The sequence below is a fragment of the Botrytis sinoallii genome (assembly GCF_014898435.1).
Source record: "Botrytis sinoallii strain Bc 23 chromosome Unknown BSIN_017, whole genome shotgun sequence".
NCBI lineage: Eukaryota > Fungi > Ascomycota > Leotiomycetes > Helotiales > Sclerotiniaceae > Botrytis > Botrytis sinoallii.
The window spans coordinates 879,762-901,323 of NW_024066044.1; the positions used below are offsets into that span (position 1 = coordinate 879,762).

The 21,562-nt window shown below is 38.1% G+C and overlaps 2 protein-coding genes across 2 annotated transcripts; both read left to right on the forward strand.

Annotated features, from left to right (window-relative positions):
• Positions 1-745: 745 nt before the first annotated feature.
• Positions 746-8,426, forward strand: EAF02_008945 (uncharacterized protein). The gene is given in 4 exon segments (XM_038904993.1): positions 746-1,522; positions 1,575-7,064; positions 7,076-7,650; positions 7,695-8,426. The coding sequence occupies 4 exon segments, from the start codon at positions 910-912 to the stop codon at positions 7,749-7,751; spliced, it is 6,735 nt and encodes a 2,244-aa protein (XP_038755403.1). The 5' UTR covers positions 746-909; the 3' UTR covers positions 7,752-8,426.
• Positions 8,427-10,222: 1,796 nt separating this feature from the next.
• Positions 10,223-12,221, forward strand: EAF02_008946 (uncharacterized protein). The gene is made up of 3 exons (XM_038904994.1): positions 10,223-10,609; positions 10,661-11,835; positions 11,896-12,221. The coding sequence occupies exons 1-3, from the start codon at positions 10,391-10,393 to the stop codon at positions 12,131-12,133; spliced, it is 1,632 nt and encodes a 543-aa protein (XP_038755404.1). The 5' UTR covers positions 10,223-10,390; the 3' UTR covers positions 12,134-12,221.
• Positions 12,222-21,562: the final 9,341 nt, after the last annotated feature.

Here is a 21,562-nt window from a genome sequence, read left to right on the forward strand (position 1 = left end):
ATTGCAAGCCACCAAGATAATTGTCCATCTTGCAATAACGGTGGGCGGTCTCTGCAATGGAAACTTCCACATGAAAATAGAGGAGTCTACCGGTACTAGGTAGATAGGTAGGTACTGATATCCTACGGCTGTTGTGTATCAGTCCATGTATCTTGACCAGTACCAGTATCAGAACACAGAAACGGCAACCTTCGATGCAAACTTTCGGTGTAGGAGAGGTAGGAAAGATGTTGAGCGTCAAACAGCTGCCGTAGACTGATTTATATTCCGATGACACAGCACAGAACAGAACATCTTACCTACTCTACTGTAGAAATCTCATTCTACATAAATGCTGTGAACTCTATCTATACGTATTATCCACTTTGAACATTGCTTTGACAGTTAATTATTACAAGTGCTGGATATTTGATACCCACGTGCTTGATATTTGATACCCACGTGCTATCCACGTGCTACCCAGGTGAGTCTTCAGTCCACCTTTATGACATAATATCATCGGTGTTATTCTGGCAATATACCGGTGAAAAGTTCTTGAGGGGCACGAGGGGTAGATGCAAGGCTGATGATAATTGGTGACAGCCTTGACTTTACATCCCTGCTAGCCCAATAGGCTAAACCCAATACCGAATCGGCTCCCCTCGGTTGTTCAGCACCAGAAAAAAAAATTGAGGAGTCCCATTTTCTGGAGAGAAATTCTTAAACTCTCAAAAACTTATTCAACACTTTCAATCTTTTATATCCAAAAAGTCGTACGGTCAGGAATTATTCTTTGATACTTGACCTACAAACTGGCGAACTTGGATCACTAAAGCACTCCTCAATCTGCTTTGCAGCTTGTTGAAGGGCATTTCTTGAAGTCCTTGCGCGCAGATCTCAAAAAACCTCTTTTCAATATCTTACATCATAATGGCAGAATTAGTTTTCCCTCCAGTTGCCGCCCCAATCCTCAATGGCACAGATGAAGGACTCATCAGTCTGGAATTGAAGGATGGCACAATTTATCAGGGATATAGTTTTGGTGCGCAGAAGAGTGTCGCAGGAGAATTGGTCTTCCAGACAGGTATGGTGGGGTACCCAGAATCAATCACTGATCCTTCATACCGTGGACAAATCTTGGTCATTACGTTCCCTTTGGTGGGTAACTATGGTGTACCATCTCGAGAAACCATGGATGAACTCCTCAAGGATCTGCCAGCACATTTCGAAGCATCTCAAATCCACATTGCAGGTTTGATTTGCGCTTCGTACGCAGGCGAAGAGTTTTCTCATTTCCTCGCAGCCTCCTCTTTGGGAACATGGTTGAAAGAGCAAGGTGTTCCAGCAATCTATGGTGTTGATACCAGAGCTTTAACCAAGAGAATACGAGATGAAGGTAGTATGCTTGGACGAATGTTGTTGCAAAAGAATATCCCTGCCAATGGAAACGACAACATCTCTGCTTTATCTACAAAGGATTGGAGATCATCATTCGAAGCAATTGACTGGGTGGATCCCAATGCCAAGAACCTTGTCGCAGATGGTAAGTTCCTACTTTGCTATAGCCCGAATGAAGGGCTAACATAATGCCTTAGTATCAATTCGCGAGCCAAAATTATACAAACCTGATCCTTCGAATGCTTTGAAACATCCTTCTGGTAGACCTATACGTGTGTTGTGTTTGGATGTTGGTTTGAAATATAACCAATTGCGTTGTCTTGTAAAGCGTGGTGTGGAAGTGCTCGTTTGCCCATGGGATTATGATTTCCCTGCTCTCGCCGGCAAGGATTATGATGGTTTATTCATCTCCAACGGTCCTGGTGATCCAGCCATGATGGACAAAACTGTCAAGCACATTCAATCTGCCTTGAAGGAGAACCGAACCCCAATATTCGGTATCTGTCTTGGACATCAACTTCTCGCCAGAGCTGCTGGAGCTCAAACCGAAAAGATGAAGTTTGGTAACCGTGGACATAACATTCCATGTACAAACATGCTGACTGGAAAATGTCATATTACATCCCAAAATCACGGTTTCGCTGTCCAAACAAGTTCCTTGCCTTCGGAATGGGAGGAACTTTTCGTCAATGCCAACGATGGAAGTAACGAGGGTATCAGACATGTCAACAGACCATACTTCAGTGTTCAATTCCATCCAGAAAGTACTCCTGGACCAAGGGATACTGAATTCCTCTTTGATGTCTTTATCAACACTATCCAAAAGACCCTCGACGATGAGAAACTTCTCTCCGCACCAGTTGTCTTCCCTGGTGGTGAGAAAGTTGAGAATGAGAAGCTCACACCTAAAGTCAATGTCAAGAAAGTCCTTGTCTTGGGTAGTGGTGGTCTCAGTATTGGTCAAGCAGGTGAATTCGATTACTCTGGAAGTCAAGCTATTAAGGCTCTTAAGGAGGAAGGAATCTATACTATCTTGATCAACCCTAACATTGCTACAATTCAAACCTCTAAGGGATTGGCTGATAAGGTTTATTTCCTTCCTGTCACGGCTGATTTTGTTCGCAAAGTCATCAAACATGAGAAGCCTGATGCAATTTACGTTACATTTGGTGGTCAAACTGCTTTATCTGTCGGTATTCAGCTCAAGGATGAATTTGAAGAACTTGGAGTTCGCGTGCTCGGTACCCCAATCTCCACTGTCATCACTACTGAAGATCGTGAGTTGTTCGCTCGTAGTATGGAGTCGATTGGTGAGAAATGCGCCAAGTCCGCTTCAGCGAACAACATTGACGAAGCTATGCATGTCGTGAAAGATATTGGGTTTCCAGTCATCGTTCGTGCCGCGTATGCTTTAGGAGGTCTCGGAAGTGGTTTTGCAGACAACGAGCAAGAATTACTTGAACTTTGCAACAAAGCTTTCGCCGCCAGTCCTCAAGTTTTGATCGAGCGAAGTATGAAGGGATGGAAGGAAATTGAATACGAGGTTGTCCGTGATTGTCGTGACAACTGTATCACAGTTTGTAACATGGAGAATTTTGATCCTTTGGGTATTCACACTGGAGACTCAATTGTTGTTGCTCCTTCCCAAACATTATCCGATGAGGATTACAACATGTTGAGAACCACAGCTGTTAATGTTATTCGCCATCTCGGAGTTGTTGGAGAATGTAACATTCAATACGCACTCAACCCTGACTCTAAGGAGTACTGCATTATCGAGGTCAACGCTAGATTGTCCAGATCTTCAGCCCTCGCATCCAAGGCTACTGGATATCCATTGGCTTTCATTGCTGCAAAACTTGGTCTCAACATCCCCCTCAACGAAATCAAGAACTCAGTCACTCAACAGACCTGTGCTTGTTTCGAACCTTCTTTGGATTATGTCGTTGTTAAGATGCCACGTTGGGATTTGAAGAAATTCACCCGTGTTTCCACACAACTTGGTTCATCGATGAAGAGTGTCGGTGAAGTCATGAGTATCGGAAGAACTTTCGAAGAAGCTATTCAAAAAGCCATTCGTGCTATCGATTTCCATAACTTGGGGTTCAGTGCAACAAAGGCTTTAATGTCAATTGATGATGAACTTCAAACACCCTCTGATCAACGTCTCTTTGCCATCGCTAATGCTATGCAATCTGGTTACTCTGTTAACAAGATTTGGGAAATGACAAAGATTGACAAATGGTTCTTGAACAAGCTCAAGGGATTGAATGACTTCAGCAAGCACATGTCAACCTTCAACACTAGCACCATCTCATATGATCAAATCAGACAAGCCAAGCAACTTGGATTCTGTGATAGACAATTGGCTAAATTCTGGGATTCTACGGAGCTTGCTGTTAGATTGTTGAGAACTGAAGCTGGCATTGTCCCAGTCGTAAAGCAAATCGATACCGTTGCTGCCGAGTTCGAGGCTCATACCAATTATCTTTACATGACTTACAATGGATCTGAGAGCGATATCTCTTTCAATGATCACGGTGTCATGGTTCTCGGTTCAGGAGTTTACAGAATTGGTTCTTCTGTCGAATTCGATTGGTGTTCCGTTCGTGCCATTAGAACTCTTCGTGAATCTGGTTTCAAGACTGTCATGGTCAACTACAACCCTGAGACTGTCAGTACTGATTATGATGAAGCCGATAGATTGTACTTTGAGAACATCAATCTCGAAACCATTCTCGACATTTATGAATTGGAGTCTTCAAGTGGTGTTCTCATTGCTATGGGAGGTCAAACCCCAAACAACATTGCTCTTCCACTTCATCGACAGAACGTTAAGATTCTTGGAACATCACCAGAAATGATTGATACTGCCGAGAATCGTTTCAAGTTCTCTCGTATGCTTGATGGTATTCATGTTGATCAACCAACATGGAAAGAGTTGACTAGTTTCGAGGATGCTAAGACATTCTGTAACAAGGTCTCTTATCCAGTGCTTGTCAGACCTTCATATGTACTTTCAGGTGCAGCTATGAACACTGTTTACTCTGAACCAGATCTTGAGGCTTATCTTGCTCAAGCTGTTGAGGTTTCAAGAGATCATCCAGTCGTTATCACCAAGTATATCGAAAATGCAAAGGAAATTGAGATGGACGCTGTTGCAAAGGATGGTGTCATGGTTGGTCACTTTATCTCTGAGCATGTTGAAAATGCCGGTGTACATTCCGGTGATGCTACTTTGATCTTGCCACCTCAAGATCTCGACCCTACAACTATCAAGAGAATTGAAGAAGCTACCCGCTTGATTGGTAAAGCTCTTAACATCACTGGTCCTTATAACATTCAATTTATCGCCAAGGACAATGATATCAAGGTCATCGAATGTAATGTTCGTGCATCTAGATCAACTCCATTCGTTTCAAAGGTCATGGGTGTTGATCTTATTGAAATGGCTACTAAAGCTATCATGGGTGTACCATTCATGCCATACCCACCTACCGAATTACCTGCAGGATGTGTTGGTGTTAAAGTACCTCAATTCAGTTTCTCTCGACTTTCTGGTGCTGATCCAGTTCTTGGTGTTGAGATGGCTTCTACTGGAGAAGTTGCTTGTTTCGGTCGTGATAAATATGAGGCTTACATTAAAGCATTGATCTCTACTGGATTCAAGCTACCAAAGCAAAACATTCTTCTTTCTATTGGTTCATACAAGGATAAGAAGGAAATGCTTCCATCTGTTGTCAAGCTTCAAAAGATGGGTTACAAACTTTTCGCTACAGCTGGTACCGCAGATTTCTTGCAAGAACATGATGTTCCAGTTCAATATCTCGAAATTCTCGGAAAGGGTGAGGATGACCAAAAATCCGAATACTCTTTGACTCAACATCTTGCCAACAACATGATTGATCTTTACATCAATCTTCCTTCCAGCAACAGATATAGAAGACCTGCCAACTACATGAGTAAGGGTTACCAAACTAGACGTATGGCTGTCGATTATCAAACACCTTTGGTCACCAATGTCAAGAACGCCAAGATCCTTATCGAAGCCATCGCAAGACATTATGATATGGAAGTTAGCGGATTTGATGCTCAAACCAGTCACAGAACTGTTGTTCTTCCGGGTCTTATCAACATTGCATCTTTTGTTCCTGGCATCACCACTCCTGGCAGCCGTGATTTCCAAACTGTTACCAAAGCATCGATTGCATCTGGTTTCAGTATGATTCGTGTTATGCCTCTTGGTCTTGATGGAGCAGTCACCGATGCTAGAGCATTGAAGGTCGCTCAACTCAACAGCAAAATTGGTTCATCTTGCGATTACAACTTCTCTGTTGCTGCAACTTCTTCAAACGCCGATCAAATCAGTCAAGTCACTGGTGAAGTCGGTTCTCTCTTCATCCCATTCAATCACTTGTCCGACAATATCAGCAAGGTAGCTGCTGTTACTGCTCATTTTGAATCCTGGCCATCTTTCAAGCCAATTATCACAGATGCAAAGATGACCGATCTTGCATCTATCCTTCTTCTCGCAAGTCTCCATAGCAGAAAGATTCACATCACCAACGTCACCACCAAGGATGATATTGGATTGATTGATTTGGCTAAGCAAAAGGGTCTTCAAGTCACTTGTGATGTTTCAGTCTACGCTCTTTTCTTCAGCCAAGATGATTACCCTGAAGCTTCCTTCCTCCCAACTGCAAAGGACCAAGAAGCATTATGGGAACATATGAACATCATTGATGTCTTTTCCATTGGTAGCTTACCATATCAGCTTGCAACTATTGCAAAGGCAGAGGCAGATGCTGCTGTTGGTATTGCTGACACTTTGCCTCTATTGTTCTCAGCCGTTGCAGATGGTAGACTCACAGTTGATGATATTAAGGCTCGTCTCCATGATAATCCAAAGGAGATCTTCGAAATTCACGATCAAGTCGGAGCTTCCGTAGAGATTGAGATTGATAGACCACGTACTGTTAAGCCAGGAGCAGTTTGGTCACCACTTGTTGGAAAGGTCACAAGAGGAGCTGTTCAGAGAGTCATCTTCCAAGATAAGACTGCTTGTCTAGATGGTTTACCAACTCAAGATGCTATTGATGGTAAAGATATGTCATCTCACCTTATTGATTTGCACACCACAGTACCGCAATCACCGCTTGTCAAGGCTAATCTTGGATCCCCATCTATGGGACCAAGACCTGATAGCTCTCATGGATTGAGAAAGTTCTCTTCATTTGCCGGTGCATCATCTTCAGCTATGCGACCCGCAACTCGTTCAAGGTTCTTGGATGGCGCTGCCAATCAAGCACCACAATTTGGTTCAATAGCTGAAGATTTGGGTGCTCCATTATACCCTCAACCAACTATCTCGCCATCTCTACAAACCCTCCTTGGTCAATCACCATTCAAGAATCAACACGTTCTTTCAGTTAATCAATTTTCTCGACAAGATCTTCATTTACTTTTCTCTGTTGCTCAAGAAATGAGATTGGGTGTTCAACGTGAAGGTGTTCTTTCCATTCTCAAGGGACGTCTTCTTTGCACAATGTTCTACGAACCATCTACTCGTACATCCGCATCATTTGATGCTGCTATGCAAAGATTGGGAGGACGAACAGTTGCAATTGCTACTTCTCATTCTTCCACTGTCAAGGGTGAATCTCTTGCAGATACCATCCGTACTCTGGGTGTTATGGAGATGCTATTGTCCTTCGTCACCCTGAAGAGAGCAGTGCTGCAACTGCTGCCAAGTTCTCACCAGTTCCAATCATCAACGGAGGCAATGGAAGCAAAGAACACCCAACTCAAGCATTCTTGGATTTGTTCACAATCAGAGAAGAATTGGGTACTGTTGGTGGTCTCACCATTACCTTTACTGGTGATCTTAGATATGGTCGTACCGTTCACTCTCTCGTCAAGCTTCTTCAAAATTATGATGTTCACATCCAGCTTGTCTCCCCACAAGCTTTGTCCCTTCCACAAGAAATCTTGGCACTTATCAAATCCAAGCCTGGTCAATTACTTTCAGTCTCTACTGAGCTGACCCCCGAGATCCTTGCTAGATCCGATGTCCTTTACTGTACTCGTGTACAAAAGGAACGATTTGCCGATCTGGAAGAGTATGAAAGATTGAAGGATAGTTTCATCATTGATAACAAGACATTGAGAAATGCAAAGAGTTCAATGATTGTTATGCATCCATTACCAAGAAATGTCGAGATTGGAGAGGAAGTGGATTTCGATCAAAGAGCTGCATACTTAGACAGGTACGTTGTCAATTTTCCCCAATTATATTATTTTTACTAATGTTTTTACAGATGAGATATGGCCTTTACTGTCGCATGGCATTGTTGGCTTTGGTATTAGCCCCATAGATTTGATTTTGTATAATCACTTCTCTTAATCAAGATCATGGGCATGGCGTTGTATATGGGGAAGGAGGGAAAAGTCGATTTTTTATTGTTATTTGATTACGAGTAAATGCATTAGATATGAGTAGACACTCTTTTATGATTGTAGAAATGGTTTCGATTTGTAATTTTGATATATGTTTAATTGGAGTGATGGGTATATGTACGTATGTGTATGTTCATACATATGTATATATGGTTATGTATTTATTTGGGTTGGGTTATGTATATGTATGTATGTGTGGGTTTGTGTATAGCGTATATGTATATGTAGGATTGTAGTTTTAGGTATTAATTTAGATTAATGTTATTATTATTTGTACATTTCACTTTGATTCTTCTTGTCTTCTTCATTCTGTGCTTCATTTCGGTATGCCTAGGTAGGTACATCAATTCTTAAGAAGTGAGAATGATAGTTGATGGGACTCATACTAAATTTTCTCTGTTGACATCAGGGAATCAACATCAAAATCATTGAAGGACTTAAGAGCGATAAAGACAGTGTCATATTGGTTATTAATGATTATGACAATGGTTGTATACACAAGTGAAAGGGGCTATGGAAAATGGTATAAGGGCTGCACGTAGGTAGGTGGGTGTTAGGATTTTCGGTACCGACGAGGACGTTCTAGACACCTGCGAGATTCACGAAAAGACTTCATGTTTATCTTGCGACGCTCCCAATGTTTCAATGCGAGTATGGCGATCCGATGCCTCTCATACTCGAGTTTGTTGAAATATGGATAAGAGTGTGGGTTATACAATTTATTTCGTACATGGCGAGTGGTAGCATTGCAGGTAAAACCTTTGCGATATCTTCGCAATACATTTATTCAATCGCCAATCAAAAATACAAAGTTCTCCTTCACTTCGCCATAGGATATACAACAACGCAAATGATCTCCACAGCTTTTGCCCTACCTTGATTGACCTACCTGATTTGCACAGAAATCATATAGGATGGTGGATGACGTCGTATTGAACGCCAAGGTTAGTACATATGTCGGTAGATAGGAAGGTTACAGCGTGTGGGAACGCCCAAAGTCTTGTTTGAGATACCAAGATGGGTAGGCTGGGTGGCATTGCTCATGCACACTGTTTTAGGTGCGAAATATGCCCAGACGGGACGGTCCGACTACTTTACTGTGCCATGAGGTTATGAGCTCTGTGAGTGTAACATCCTTATCTTCTTGAAAGTTTGTGATTCCTTCACCTGCTTATAGGAGATGCTGCAGACTGCTTGGAATAGCACACCATGATGAACAGAAATGACTAATGCACATACATACATACAACGGTGGGGACAGTAGAGAATTGTGAGCGATTTATAAGAATTACAAAGAACTAGAAATAATGAAACGAACTAGAGCGACAGAATGGAGAAGATATACCATTTTTGGAAGTCCGCCTACTCTTAACTTACTCTAATGGACTTTTCTATAAAAAATAAAAAAAAATTGATTAGATTTCATTTGCGATTAGTAACTACAGTATTGGAGATCTATGTCTATCAATCAACAGCGGTGTCATAGTAGTTTCCCGTCCACTACTGTATCCACTTCAATACCTCGGAAAAAGTATTTTGCAACCCCTCAACACCACACCATGCACCTCCAGATACCCATACCAAAATCTATATCCACGACATGATCACAACCAATATTATATCCTCAATTAAATCACCGGCAACACGATGTTCTTAAGAGAATATATGAAGTAGTCATACAAGTTCAAACAGAACCCCAGAACGATTCCCCCATACCCCAACATTTGTTCATCTCCACAAACCCCAACTTTCGGCCAGAATATCTACAACAATAACCTAAAAAGTTAAAATATCGTGGAGCACCTGGAGAAAATTGACAAACTGACCCGCGCGGATTGCAAATAAACAAGGGGCCGCGCAACCGTCCCACTCGTTCCAACACCTTCCACTTATTCGTAGCCAACTACTTTCTACGTGTTGGTCAAGTGTGGAGAGTCCAAGTCCCCACAATGTTCACATCCGGAGTCAAGACCGTGAATAGACCACGAATCTCTCGTGTTGCCTATCTCATTTCATCTTAGTATGCAAGGCATACACGGGACATTGGTTAACTTTGTTACATTATTTCATTACCTAGGTATCATTTGGTGCTGCTTTGACAACTCTCGGGGGTTTGCTTATCTTTTTGATTCTGGTGGCAAGTTCCACAATGATGGATGGTTTTTGCAATGGAATGGATATTCGGCACCATGATCGGTATGAGCAACAGGGGGGTGGTATCTTGGAAGCGGCATGGGATTTTAGAACAAGGTCCCTAACGCCCTTCAATAGAGAAAGTGTGGAGAATGGGGTGGATTAGCTGAATATGGGGAAGATTTTCTCCTATATTTTAAACATGTATCCTCGATTCGAGTTGAACCATTTGTGCTCATAAACTTCTTCTTTTCTTTCTTCCGTTACGAGTTCCTTTATTTAATTAGCTCGAAGTCTTGGATGGGTGGTTTTGCAGTGTCAAACTTTTTTTGATTTCTCAAAATACTGAAGTTGATTTAACCTTGGTTTGTGTACCATTTGATATCAAACTTCCATATCAGGTTGTCTTGAACGAAGCAATACAATGGCAGTCACAACAGGCGCTATTGAGCGTAAAGATTCAAACCCCAGTGGTGAATTTTCTGAAACCATCGACCATGCAGCAAATCATGCAACATATATTGAAGCAAATGAGTTATCTGAAGAACACAGACAATATCTTCTTGCACGACATGGAACTCTTGATTTAGATCCTTTACCTGGACCTAGTGAGGCTGATCCCTATAACTGGACCAACTCAAAGGTATATATCGAAATCATCTAATCAATATCTCTCAACTTAGCTAACAAGAAGTATAGAAAGTTACAAATCTTGTACTCGTTGCACTCCATGCATGTATGTCAACATTTACAGCAGCAGCATTATTCAGCCTACGAAAGTATCGCCGAAGAACTAGGCGTATCACTTCAACAAGCTTCATATCTTACCTCACTTCAAATTGCTATTTTGGGAGGAGCTCCGCTTCTATGGAAACCTCTATCCAACACTTTCGGACGAAGACCCCTTTTTCTTATATCACTTCTTGTTAGTTTGGTTGGAAACATAGGATGTGCTAAATCTCCCACCTATGCCACTATGGCACTTTGTCGTGCCATTGTTGCATTCTTCATCTGTCCCGCTGGAGCAATTGGTAGTGCCGTGGTCACAGAATCATTCTTCAAGAAAGATCGAGCTCGTTATATGGGAATCTGGACACTTATGGTTACAATTGGAGTTCCATTTTCTCCCTTCATCATGGGATTCGTCGCCAACAACGTAGGATGGAGATGGATTTATTGGATCTTGGCAATCATGAACGGAGTCCAATTTATCGCCTATGTATTCTTGGGTCCAGAAACTAGATACCTTCGTCATGGAGTCCAACATCCTAAATCTTCTTTCAAAGAAGAATATCTCACTTTCCATCGAATCGACCCTTCACCACTTCGTGTCTACGATTTCGTTCACCCTATAACTCTCTTCTCAAAGCCATGCATTGTCATCCCAGCAATTGCATACGCCATGACCTTCCTCTTCGGATCCGTCCTTATCACCGTCGAACTCCCCCAACTTTTTGCCCAAAAATTCGGTTTCAACGCCCAACAACTCGGCTACCAATTTCTCGCTCTCATCATCGGATCCGTCATCGGTGAACAACTAGGAGGCAATCTCTCGGATTTCTGGATGAATCGCAAGGCTCGCAAAACAGGTATCCAGCCCGCTCCCGAACATCGTTTATGGTTGAGTTACGCCGGATTCGTTCTCACCATTGTCGGAGCCGTGGTCTTCCTCGTCCGCACAGAACAGGCAAAGGAAATGCATTGGAATATCACACCAGTGATCGGCATCGCCATTGCGGGCGTGGGAAATCAAATCGTCACAACGATTTTGATTACTTATGCGGTGGATTCGCATCTCGAGGAATCGGCGAGTATTGGAGTGTTTATCACGTTTGTGAGACAGATTTGGGGATTTATTGGTCCTTTTTGGTATGTTTTCTCCTTTCTCTTGAGATTCTTTGAGGAATGTCGTAATTAATAGAATGATAGGTTTCCATCTATGTTCACAAATCTTGGTCTCTCGAAAAGCGCAGCTGTGGCAGCGGGTCTGCTTATCGGAGTTAGTATCATCCCCACGTTCATTGTGCAATTGATGGGGAAGCGATGGAGACCATCGCGTCCTGCGGATTTGGCGGGAAGAGTAGCGGATCGGGAACGAGGGGTCATGGTTGCGGATGCGAATGAAAGTGTGAGTGGGAGTGGCAATGGCCATGGAGAGATGAAATAAATGATTAATGATTTTGTATATTTATGTTTATGATTGTATTTATTTTAGTCGAATGAATGGATGAATGAACGGAATTATATATTCGAGATGAGAATACTTTGCTGAGATTTTATGGGTTGAAATTCTGGTGATATATGTGTATGTGTATGTGTTATGTGTATAGAGAATTGTTAGCAATAAGGAATGAGATTTAGGGAACTGTAATAAAATGAGCATGAAATGAGCATAAATATTATGAATATGACTAAACTAGTATCAATTCAAAATAGATTATAAAATCAATATTTGGATTCGTAGAAGCTAATCTCAATATGTTTTTTTTACTTCTGTGTTATGTAATCATATATCTCTATAAGTAACGTGGTTTATCATCATGTGGGCATAGACAACTATAGTGATGAAACTCAAAATAATAGGTCATATCAAAAAGAACAATCTATTATTCATATTTCCATTATATATATAATAAAGGAAGAGCAGCCTCGAGGGCTCATCATAATACTGTCAATATACAGTCGTAAGCAATCTATCGCACCGCCAAAACATATCGGGTCACACCCCAATTGCTTTAACAATAATAACGATGACCATATCGATAACTGAAGCGAGTGAAGATAATGATATACAATCTATTTATAAAGTAATAATTGATTAATTTTATAAAGAAAACAAAAAGCAATAAGTAATCCTAAAGATTATAAGTGTGATTGATATGTATATTAAAACTCTAAGTAAAACGGAATTGAGTTATATCAATATATTAAGGTCTATATATATTGATAGTATAATCAAGATTATAGGATAAGCTAGGTTTATATAGAGAATCTCTATATTAATCATAAGAATAACCCAAAGGAAACTGCTAAATCCTATACTGATACATTTAAGACTAGAGGAGCGCTTCAGATACCGAAGGACACCAAGACAAGTATACCCAAAATAATAAAGACGATACAAGAGCGCAAACAATAGAAGCGAAATAGCTGCACAATCCTTATAAAAATAAAAAGTAGATAACAGATGATCACCAATAATCCTTTTGTATTGTAATTGAAAATTATAGAAGTAGTTCTTAGATTAAAGCTTGAACTGATCCCCTTACTTTATTATAACAGAATGGAATAGACTCTGAAATATAAGATACTAGAGGAATACAAAAACCTTTTGCAAAATGAAAATTGTATATAGCTAATTATTGTGCTTGGTATAGATAATGTTCAAATTGTGGAGATTTGATATAACTATATTGTATCCCAGATTCCTTATAATACACTGGGCACGCTTACAACACTTCTAGATACAATTATGTCACGGAATTCACCGTATAGTGTAACCCTACGGTATTAATCCTAGTACTCCTCCGGAGTACTTATTCTCATGATTACTAAAACTATTTCACTTAGTTCATTTGTATACCCTATATATCTAATTAGGCGACTCCATTGCCTGATCAGGGTATATAAAGCAGGTATAATCCTTATAATCACACCTTAAGTCAATCTAGTTTATTATCACTTTATATACCTATCTCCTAATCAAAGTAACTATTAGATATAGCTATTACCTTTATAATAGTTATAAATCCGGTTAGCATTTATACTGTACCCTCATTATTCATATACATCTTTTGATCACTCTAATTCATATATACTCTCTCCTATTCATCTTTACAAACTCGTTATATCTAAATCCAATTCCTCAGAAATTATCAAACTCGTTACTCGTGGATACTGGTCAAGATGGTTCCTGAATCTATAACACCTTTGTATATCGAAAGATATCTGGAAGAATATCAAACTATCTGATTCTAAGACTATTCCGATCACTCCGATCAGTTCCGGAGAATCCTCGGAAGATGGAAAAACTCTTTACCAGTTAATCCCTACCGACGAAGAAGATTGGCTTACCAAGGATCTATCTGAGTTTATTACAATTGTCGATCTCATGAGAAAATACGATTTGAACAATAATACAAAGTACCTTGCTAATCTTGATACTTATAAACAATCTCAACAAAAGAACTCAGAAAGAAATACTAAGATAATTTTATCACAATCTTTTAAAAAGCCAATACTTAAGCCTGTAAGGCCTAAAGCAAGTACCTTTCAAGATATCTCAGCAGAACACTCTGTACTTTAAGGAGAGTACCGCTACCAGAGGGACAAGTATAATATCATGCATAAATCGTATCAGGATGTCTATGAATGGATTACGGAAATAGTAGACTCATTTCACCTTATAGAACTTACTCTTGATAATAGTGATGGAAAAGCTTTACTACTCAAAACAATCATTCAGAAGCTATAGGATAAGCTTGCACCTATTATTATAATAGCAAAATCTGTTATTGCTTAAGAATATCGAAACGTTTTTCAGCAAGTAATTGTAGATCGAATTAATCTAATCAAATGGTATAACGAATGAACTAAAGCTTATACTATTGCAAAATCATATTATATCGAAGTAAAGGATGATTTAGTAATCATCAACTTTCTATAGGCTGTGGGAGCATATATATTCCCCATTTGAGTAAATATTATATTTATTCAAATCGAAACCAATAATCAACTTGGAATTCCCAATTACTTTTTGAAGTAATTCGGAGATATCTTTGGTAGCTTAATCTATTAGAACTCTCTAATATCCAAGAACAAGGGTATATTCTCGATAATCAATTCTGAATCTAAGTATAATCCTGGTAATCTGTAAGGAAAGCAAGGTAATGCTTGGAGAGGAGACTTCAAAAAGGCAACTGGTCGATATAAATACCCTTGTAAGTCGGAATCTGATTGGAAGAATGAAAAGGCAGGTGGTAGTCACTATTCCAAGATATACTAGTTAGTTGAGTTCGCACTTATCGGAAAATGCAACTTTCGGAATTCAATCTCATTGATAGAAAAGGAATGCAATGATATACGAGGAAGGATCAAGGAAGATTGATGGTCGAATATATGTAAAGCCTGGGAGCAGAAGGGATGGATCAATTCAAGAGGTAGTACTTCTTAATCATATGATTCAATAGACCCTGGATCGAAAACAGTAGTCTGTTTTATCTAAAGTTCTATGAGTTATGGAATTTATATTACTATCTCTGATCTATTCTATCAATTCTTTGATAATACTATACTTGATAGCAATAGCGCTATGCACCTCGTTAACAATATCGATCTTCTTGACGGATATGAATATATATTTTCACCAACATCAGATTACGTTAAGACAGGAACAACAAAAATTCAGGTCATTGGACGAGATACTTACACAATCAAGAATATCCTCCAAAGACTTTAAGGTTCAAAAGATGATCTGGTTCTCTCAAATGTCGTATATATTCCTAGATTTCATATCAATATTATTTCGGAAACAAAGCTCTTAGATACAGGAATATAGTTTTTAGGGATGGACTCTACATTACGAAAGGGCAATCTTGAGAATAGTTATATTGTCGCTTATTATACTCATAAAGATAACCTCTTGTTTCTAGAATACAAACCACTTTCCTCCTGCTTGATCAACCTAAGCACAATACCTGTAAATCCAAACTTTCTGATATATCCCACAATCAATACCAATGTCAAACAACCATTTCACTGATTGAGAAACCCATCTAAATCTCAAAAAGATTCCGCAGAACTCTGGCATAAACGATCAGGATATTTGGATAAAGAAATGCTCGAACATCTCATCTTCCTCAGCAAGAAATATGAAGATAAAAGGATTCTCTAGAATTGAATATATTAATTGCTCACATACATATACTAAAACAAATAATATCACAAGCTCCTAGTGAATCCCGATCACCATATCCTTTCTACAAAATTCAATGGGATTTATTCGACTTTCCACATACATATATCAAAGCATCCTGGCTTCTGATAATCAAGAACATATTTAGTGAAAAGATCTTTAGCTTTCCATTATACCAAAAAACTCATTTTGAAGTGTTCGACACAATCCAGAACTTCCTTGCTTGGGTACTCAGAAAGTACAATCTATCAGTAGTCTGTATCAAACAGAACAACAACACTTCAGTTATTGATATCATGAAAAACATCATATTCGAAAATTAAATCAAAACCGAAGGTATTAAACTTGAGTTATCTCCACCAAATATGCACGAATCAAATAGAGGATCGGAACAAGCAGAACAAGAGATAATCACCAAACAGATCAAGATGCGAATCTCCGTAGGCATACCTGATCTTTTATAAATTGAAGCAGTGCAAGCTGCTATCTATCTATATAATATTAGTCCTCTTAAAGCTCGATCATTTAAATCCCCAAATAAGATGCTGGATACTTGATTCATAAATACCTACGATCATCTGCCCCAACAATCGCAGATCACTTAACTATCGATCTCCACCCAAACTGAAATAGAATATATCGATACAGGTGTAGAGCATACCCTCTAGATAAGGAAAGAGAATTAGGTATAAACAAGAGAATTTACAAAACTAACCCTAAAGCAAATATTGGATATCTCGTTGAATACATACCAGGTTCTCCAATCTACCGTATCTGAATACCCAAGCTCAAACAGGTCATCGTCATTCGAAACATTACTTTCTTTGAGGAAAGAACATACAAAATAGATCAAACAGATAAAACCATCGATATACACACAGATCAAGAGCTATAGCAATTTGCACTAGCTCTCGATATTCAGCAAACAATCGATATCGATAGTATTATTGTTAATCAAGGTAATGATGTGATGACTTTGATATATACTACTACTGATTCTATTGATACCATTATACGTACTTTAGATATACCTCAAGACAAACAGAACTCGGGAATGTCTTTAGGAAATGGGAGCTCATATATGAATACCGAAAATAATAGTACACACAAGGTTCTGTATTTTGAAGAGGCTCTAGAGACAAAAGACCGAATTCAAGAACAAACCACCACTGATCAGACACAGGAATCTACAAGTTCTACTCCGATATTACCAAGCAACCATAGTAATCAACCAGAAAGTATGAATTATAAATATATTAATAATGCTACCCAAATTATATGCGGGGAGTACGAAAACGATCCAAATACTTATCCTATTGATACTATAAACACCTACATCGTAGAGGAAATAACATTACCAGAAAGATTACCTCCTCCAATATACACAATCGATCAATTCAAAGAAAATCAATTTTCATTTCTTTCTAATCGAGAATCCAAAAGACAAAGAATCATGAGGATCGAAATTCCTCGCTTAATTCTTAATCCATCTGAATATCAATCCTTTGATTTTGATAATATAACTCCTGATATCAATATATCTATGGATTATTATCATCAAACTCAATAACAAAAGAGATTGTAAAATAATCTGTTAACAAGCAATTACACACTTATAGACACTCTTATTGCAAACTTGTCGCTTAAAAGTAATTCTCATATTGAAGATTTCTATTCAACATTTTGGCCTAACCACCCAAATATAGATATACAGGGGGAAAAACACTTATTTATTACTATACACAGTATAATCGCCTTTGTTATATAAATAAACCTAGTTCTTCTAAAGTATTTGAAAATAAAGTCTTAGGAGCTACCCAACTTGCATCTATTAGGATTACCCAAATTACCTCAGCGTTACCACTAACTCAAGGATTACTTTTTGGGAAAATGATTTAAATGTAAATATAAGATTGAAATCAATAATCTGAAGGATTGCAAAATATAGTATGAAATCAATGTACAAAACGCATTAATTACCCCTATACCATTACAATAAGTATTCACATACAAATACAATAAATAGGGATTCTTAATGCAATATCAAGCTAAACTAGTTGTTTATAATGATTTTTAAGCTAAAGATACAATCAAATCAACCTACACCACAATACTTGTCAGAAAATCATTTAGAATTGTAATAACACTGATAATAAAATATGATCTGGAAACAAAGCAATTTGATATTATTAATGCATTTGTTAATACTTATAGGGATCCATCAGATATACCTGTAGTTTGCTATTTATCGGATAGATTCAAGAAACCAAATAAATGTATAGTTCTCGATTACGCATTATATAATTTCCGAGATTCCCCTACATTATAATTCAAGGACTTTAGTAAGACACTAAAGAATCTAGGTTTAAACTAATACAAGAAGAAACCCTATCTTTTCACAAACCCAGATCAGACTGTTTTGGTACTATTCTTTGTGGATGATATACAGATTATATATTATTATAAGCATGTATTAATAGCTAATAATATCATTTCTGGTATCAAGGCGGCCTATGAATTGAGAGATCTAAACAATATAGAATGGTTTTTTGGGTATCCGGATCATTTGCGATTGGAAAATAAGAAAACTTTGGTTAGCACATGATATCTATATTGAGAAGATTGCAAAGAAGTTTAATCTCAATAATAGCAACACATATACACCGTTACCAATTATAGAATTTGTGAAATATAATGAAACTGCTACTATCACATTTATACAAATCTATCAAGAAAAGATAGGATCAGTACTATATACCACAATCATAATTAGAGTAGATATCACATTTGCAGCATCGCAACTCAATCATTTTCTAACTAACCCATTTTCAAATCACATAAAAACAATTGATTATTGTATTCAGTATTTCTGAAACACGAGATACTACTCAATTGGATATTATCGAAAACAAATCCCATAGCTTTTGTCATTTTCAAATACCTCATTTGCCAACAACAAGGAATTACGAAGATTATTTCAAGGTTTCGTAATCTCATTGTTCAATAGACTAATAGTATAGAAAGCTTCAAGACAAAATACCATCACTACTTCCACCACCAAAATCGAATTATTTAGTATCGAGCGCATATCAAAAAAGATATTAGCTACCCTTTGATTTCTCAAAGAGATTAATCTTGTAATCAAACAACCAATCACAATCTTCTACAACAATTAGCAAACGATCAGATTAATAATAGATGAGAACAAAAGGATCACTATTAAGCTGAGACATATCGATATATAGAATATATGGCTACATTAGAAATATTCAAAAGGGAGTTTCCATTTCATATATTTGCCCATAACAAAAATGACAGCAGATGGATTAACTAAGAATTTATTACAATAAAAGTTCAATCACTTTATATCCCTTCTAAACTTACAAGATGTGAACATCAAGATCAACAAGATCAAACAATATATTTTCCTTCAAGAGTATACTTCTTTATAGCAAATTCAATCTCGAGTTGTATCAATTCAAGCTTCCGCTTTTTTTCAATAAGCTCATTATTAGAGTCAACTATGTCCCTTTCACTAATAGCATTATACTTATCATCAAGATCACTATTATTATATATATCAAACTCAACCTTCTTCTCTTTACTTTCGAAGTAGTACGAGCAAGCTGTGACTGAGTCTTAGGATTTGCTGTAGGAGCCTTTGTATTAACCTTTGAATGCTTTATTGTAGGAGATTGAAAAGCAGAAAAGGATCTCTGTTTTCTAGTTGAAGAGGGAGATAATGATTTCGTGGCGGGGGAAGGACGAATGGATGATTGCGATGATCGAGCAGGGGGAGGAGATATAACCTGTATTGGTGATGAGAGAGAGTCAAGATCGATGAACTCGTTATTTTCTTTAATCATTATTAATATAATTGTTATTGCAATACAGGCTGATTTCTGGTTTGGGATAGTCCTTTAAAGAGTATATCAGCAAATCACAACAAGATAAAAAAGATCAGAACATACCTTTCCAGAAAGTACTACAAACTCAGAATCATAAAGCTCCAATAGTCGAACACTCAAAGATCTTAAATATACTGGGAGAGGTATACAAGTATACATAGTACACTTCCAGCATTGAAGAAAAAACGCATTTCTCCATTTGAAATACTTACCATATTCCTCATAACGACCAGAGAGAAGAGAACGAATATACTCCATACAGGGAATAGCGTTTTGCGTATTCTTATTTCTAAGATTACGTTTGGGTTCTTCCGCTTACACTCATTACAAAACTTTGCAAGTAGGTATTCGGCTTTTACTTGACCTAGGAGCAGGGATGGGATTGGTGGAAGAAAAGAAAGATGACTCCAATGAGGAACTCTTGCTGTTGGGAGGAAGATCAGGAAGATAATATTCTTTTTCGCTATCGATAAAAGGATTACTATAATCCGTGGGAGTTATCATTATACAACCTTTGTTTACATCAGCCCGGCGATTTCGAACAATTTCAACCTTCTTCAGAAAGCTATTATCGAGATTTTGATGATATTCACTAAAGGATAATCTTGTCCGTGAAAACTATTTGTTGGAAGGCGATTGAACCTCAGTTACAGGCAATAACTGACCAGGAGAATACTGAGCATTAGATCCACCAGATTGAATGTTACCCTTCGGTAAGGTATGCAAGAAGGCAATTGTATATCGATTAACAAGATCAATAAAGGCCGGGGATTCTTTAACAGAAAAAGGTATAATAAAAGAATGTATTGGAATTATCAAATATAAATCTAAGAAAAAGGAACTGTTTTCCTTTATAATCATATCGATTTACTAAATTCTCTCAAAATCTATTGAATTCTATTCAATTCCATTTCCGTTATAAAGCGTCATATACACAAATCGATCGAATTAATTGATATAAACACTCAACCGCATAACAATCAAAATGAACTTAAGCCTCCTGATATACAACAATCCGAAAGATTAATTCCCTCACTCGAATATTGTCACTTTCTTATAGGCTTTTCTGATTAACGATACAACTCACTCTTTTCTTTTCTTGAAAAATCATACGCTTTATACACCTCACACTCCTTTATCTGATGAATAAGCCTGCCCGGCAGGTAAAATCACAGCAACTACCCGAACAAGGTGCTCACCAATGCTTACGCCGCTTACGGCCAGAAAAAATTTTCCTTTGTTGCTATGCAGATCTCTCAGTGTAACTATTAAAGTACCGAGCGATCTGGGGGGTGTGTTACGGAATTCACTGTATAGTGTAACCCTACGGTATTAATCCTAGTACTCCTTTGGAGTATTTATTCCCATGATTACTAAAACTATTTCACTCAGTTCATTTGTGTACCCTATATACCTAATTAGGCGACTCCATCGCCTGATCAGGGTATATAAAGCAGGTATGATCCTTATGATCACACCTCAGTCAATCTAGTTTATTATCACTCTATATACCTATCTCCTGATCAAAGTGACCATTAGACATAGCTATTACCTCCGTGATAAATTATTTAAAAAGAAATCAAAATATAGGTAGAAGAGGAATCAGTATAATATAGAGTCTCTAAATATAAGATAAACCCTTTTATAGAGAGGACCAACTGGATTGTTAGTTTCAAGAAGACAATAAAATCATTTAGGCTATTTAATGTCAATGAATATTCGAAGCTTTTTAATAGATTGCGATACCTTTAATTATAATAGCACTCTAACGAAT

Excerpts from the sequence above, each read along its gene's own strand:
- EAF02_008945 (XM_038904993.1), top strand. The coding sequence starts at position 910 with ATGGCAGAATTAGTTTTCCCTCCAGTTGCCGCCCCAATCCTCAATGGC. Across the intron at positions 1,523-1,574 it reads CAAGAACCTTGTCGCAGATG|TATCAATTCGCGAGCCAAAA; the intron begins GTAAGTTCCTAC and ends ATAATGCCTTAG. Across the intron at positions 7,651-7,694 it reads CATACTTAGACAGGTACGTT|ATGAGATATGGCCTTTACTG; the intron begins GTCAATTTTCCC and ends ATGTTTTTACAG.
- EAF02_008946 (XM_038904994.1), top strand. The coding sequence starts at position 10,391 with ATGGCAGTCACAACAGGCGCTATTGAGCGTAAAGATTCAAACCCCAGT. Across the intron at positions 10,610-10,660 it reads ATAACTGGACCAACTCAAAG|TATAGAAAGTTACAAATCTT; the intron begins GTATATATCGAA and ends GCTAACAAGAAG. Across the intron at positions 11,836-11,895 it reads GGATTTATTGGTCCTTTTTG|GTTTCCATCTATGTTCACAA; the intron begins GTATGTTTTCTC and ends ATAGAATGATAG.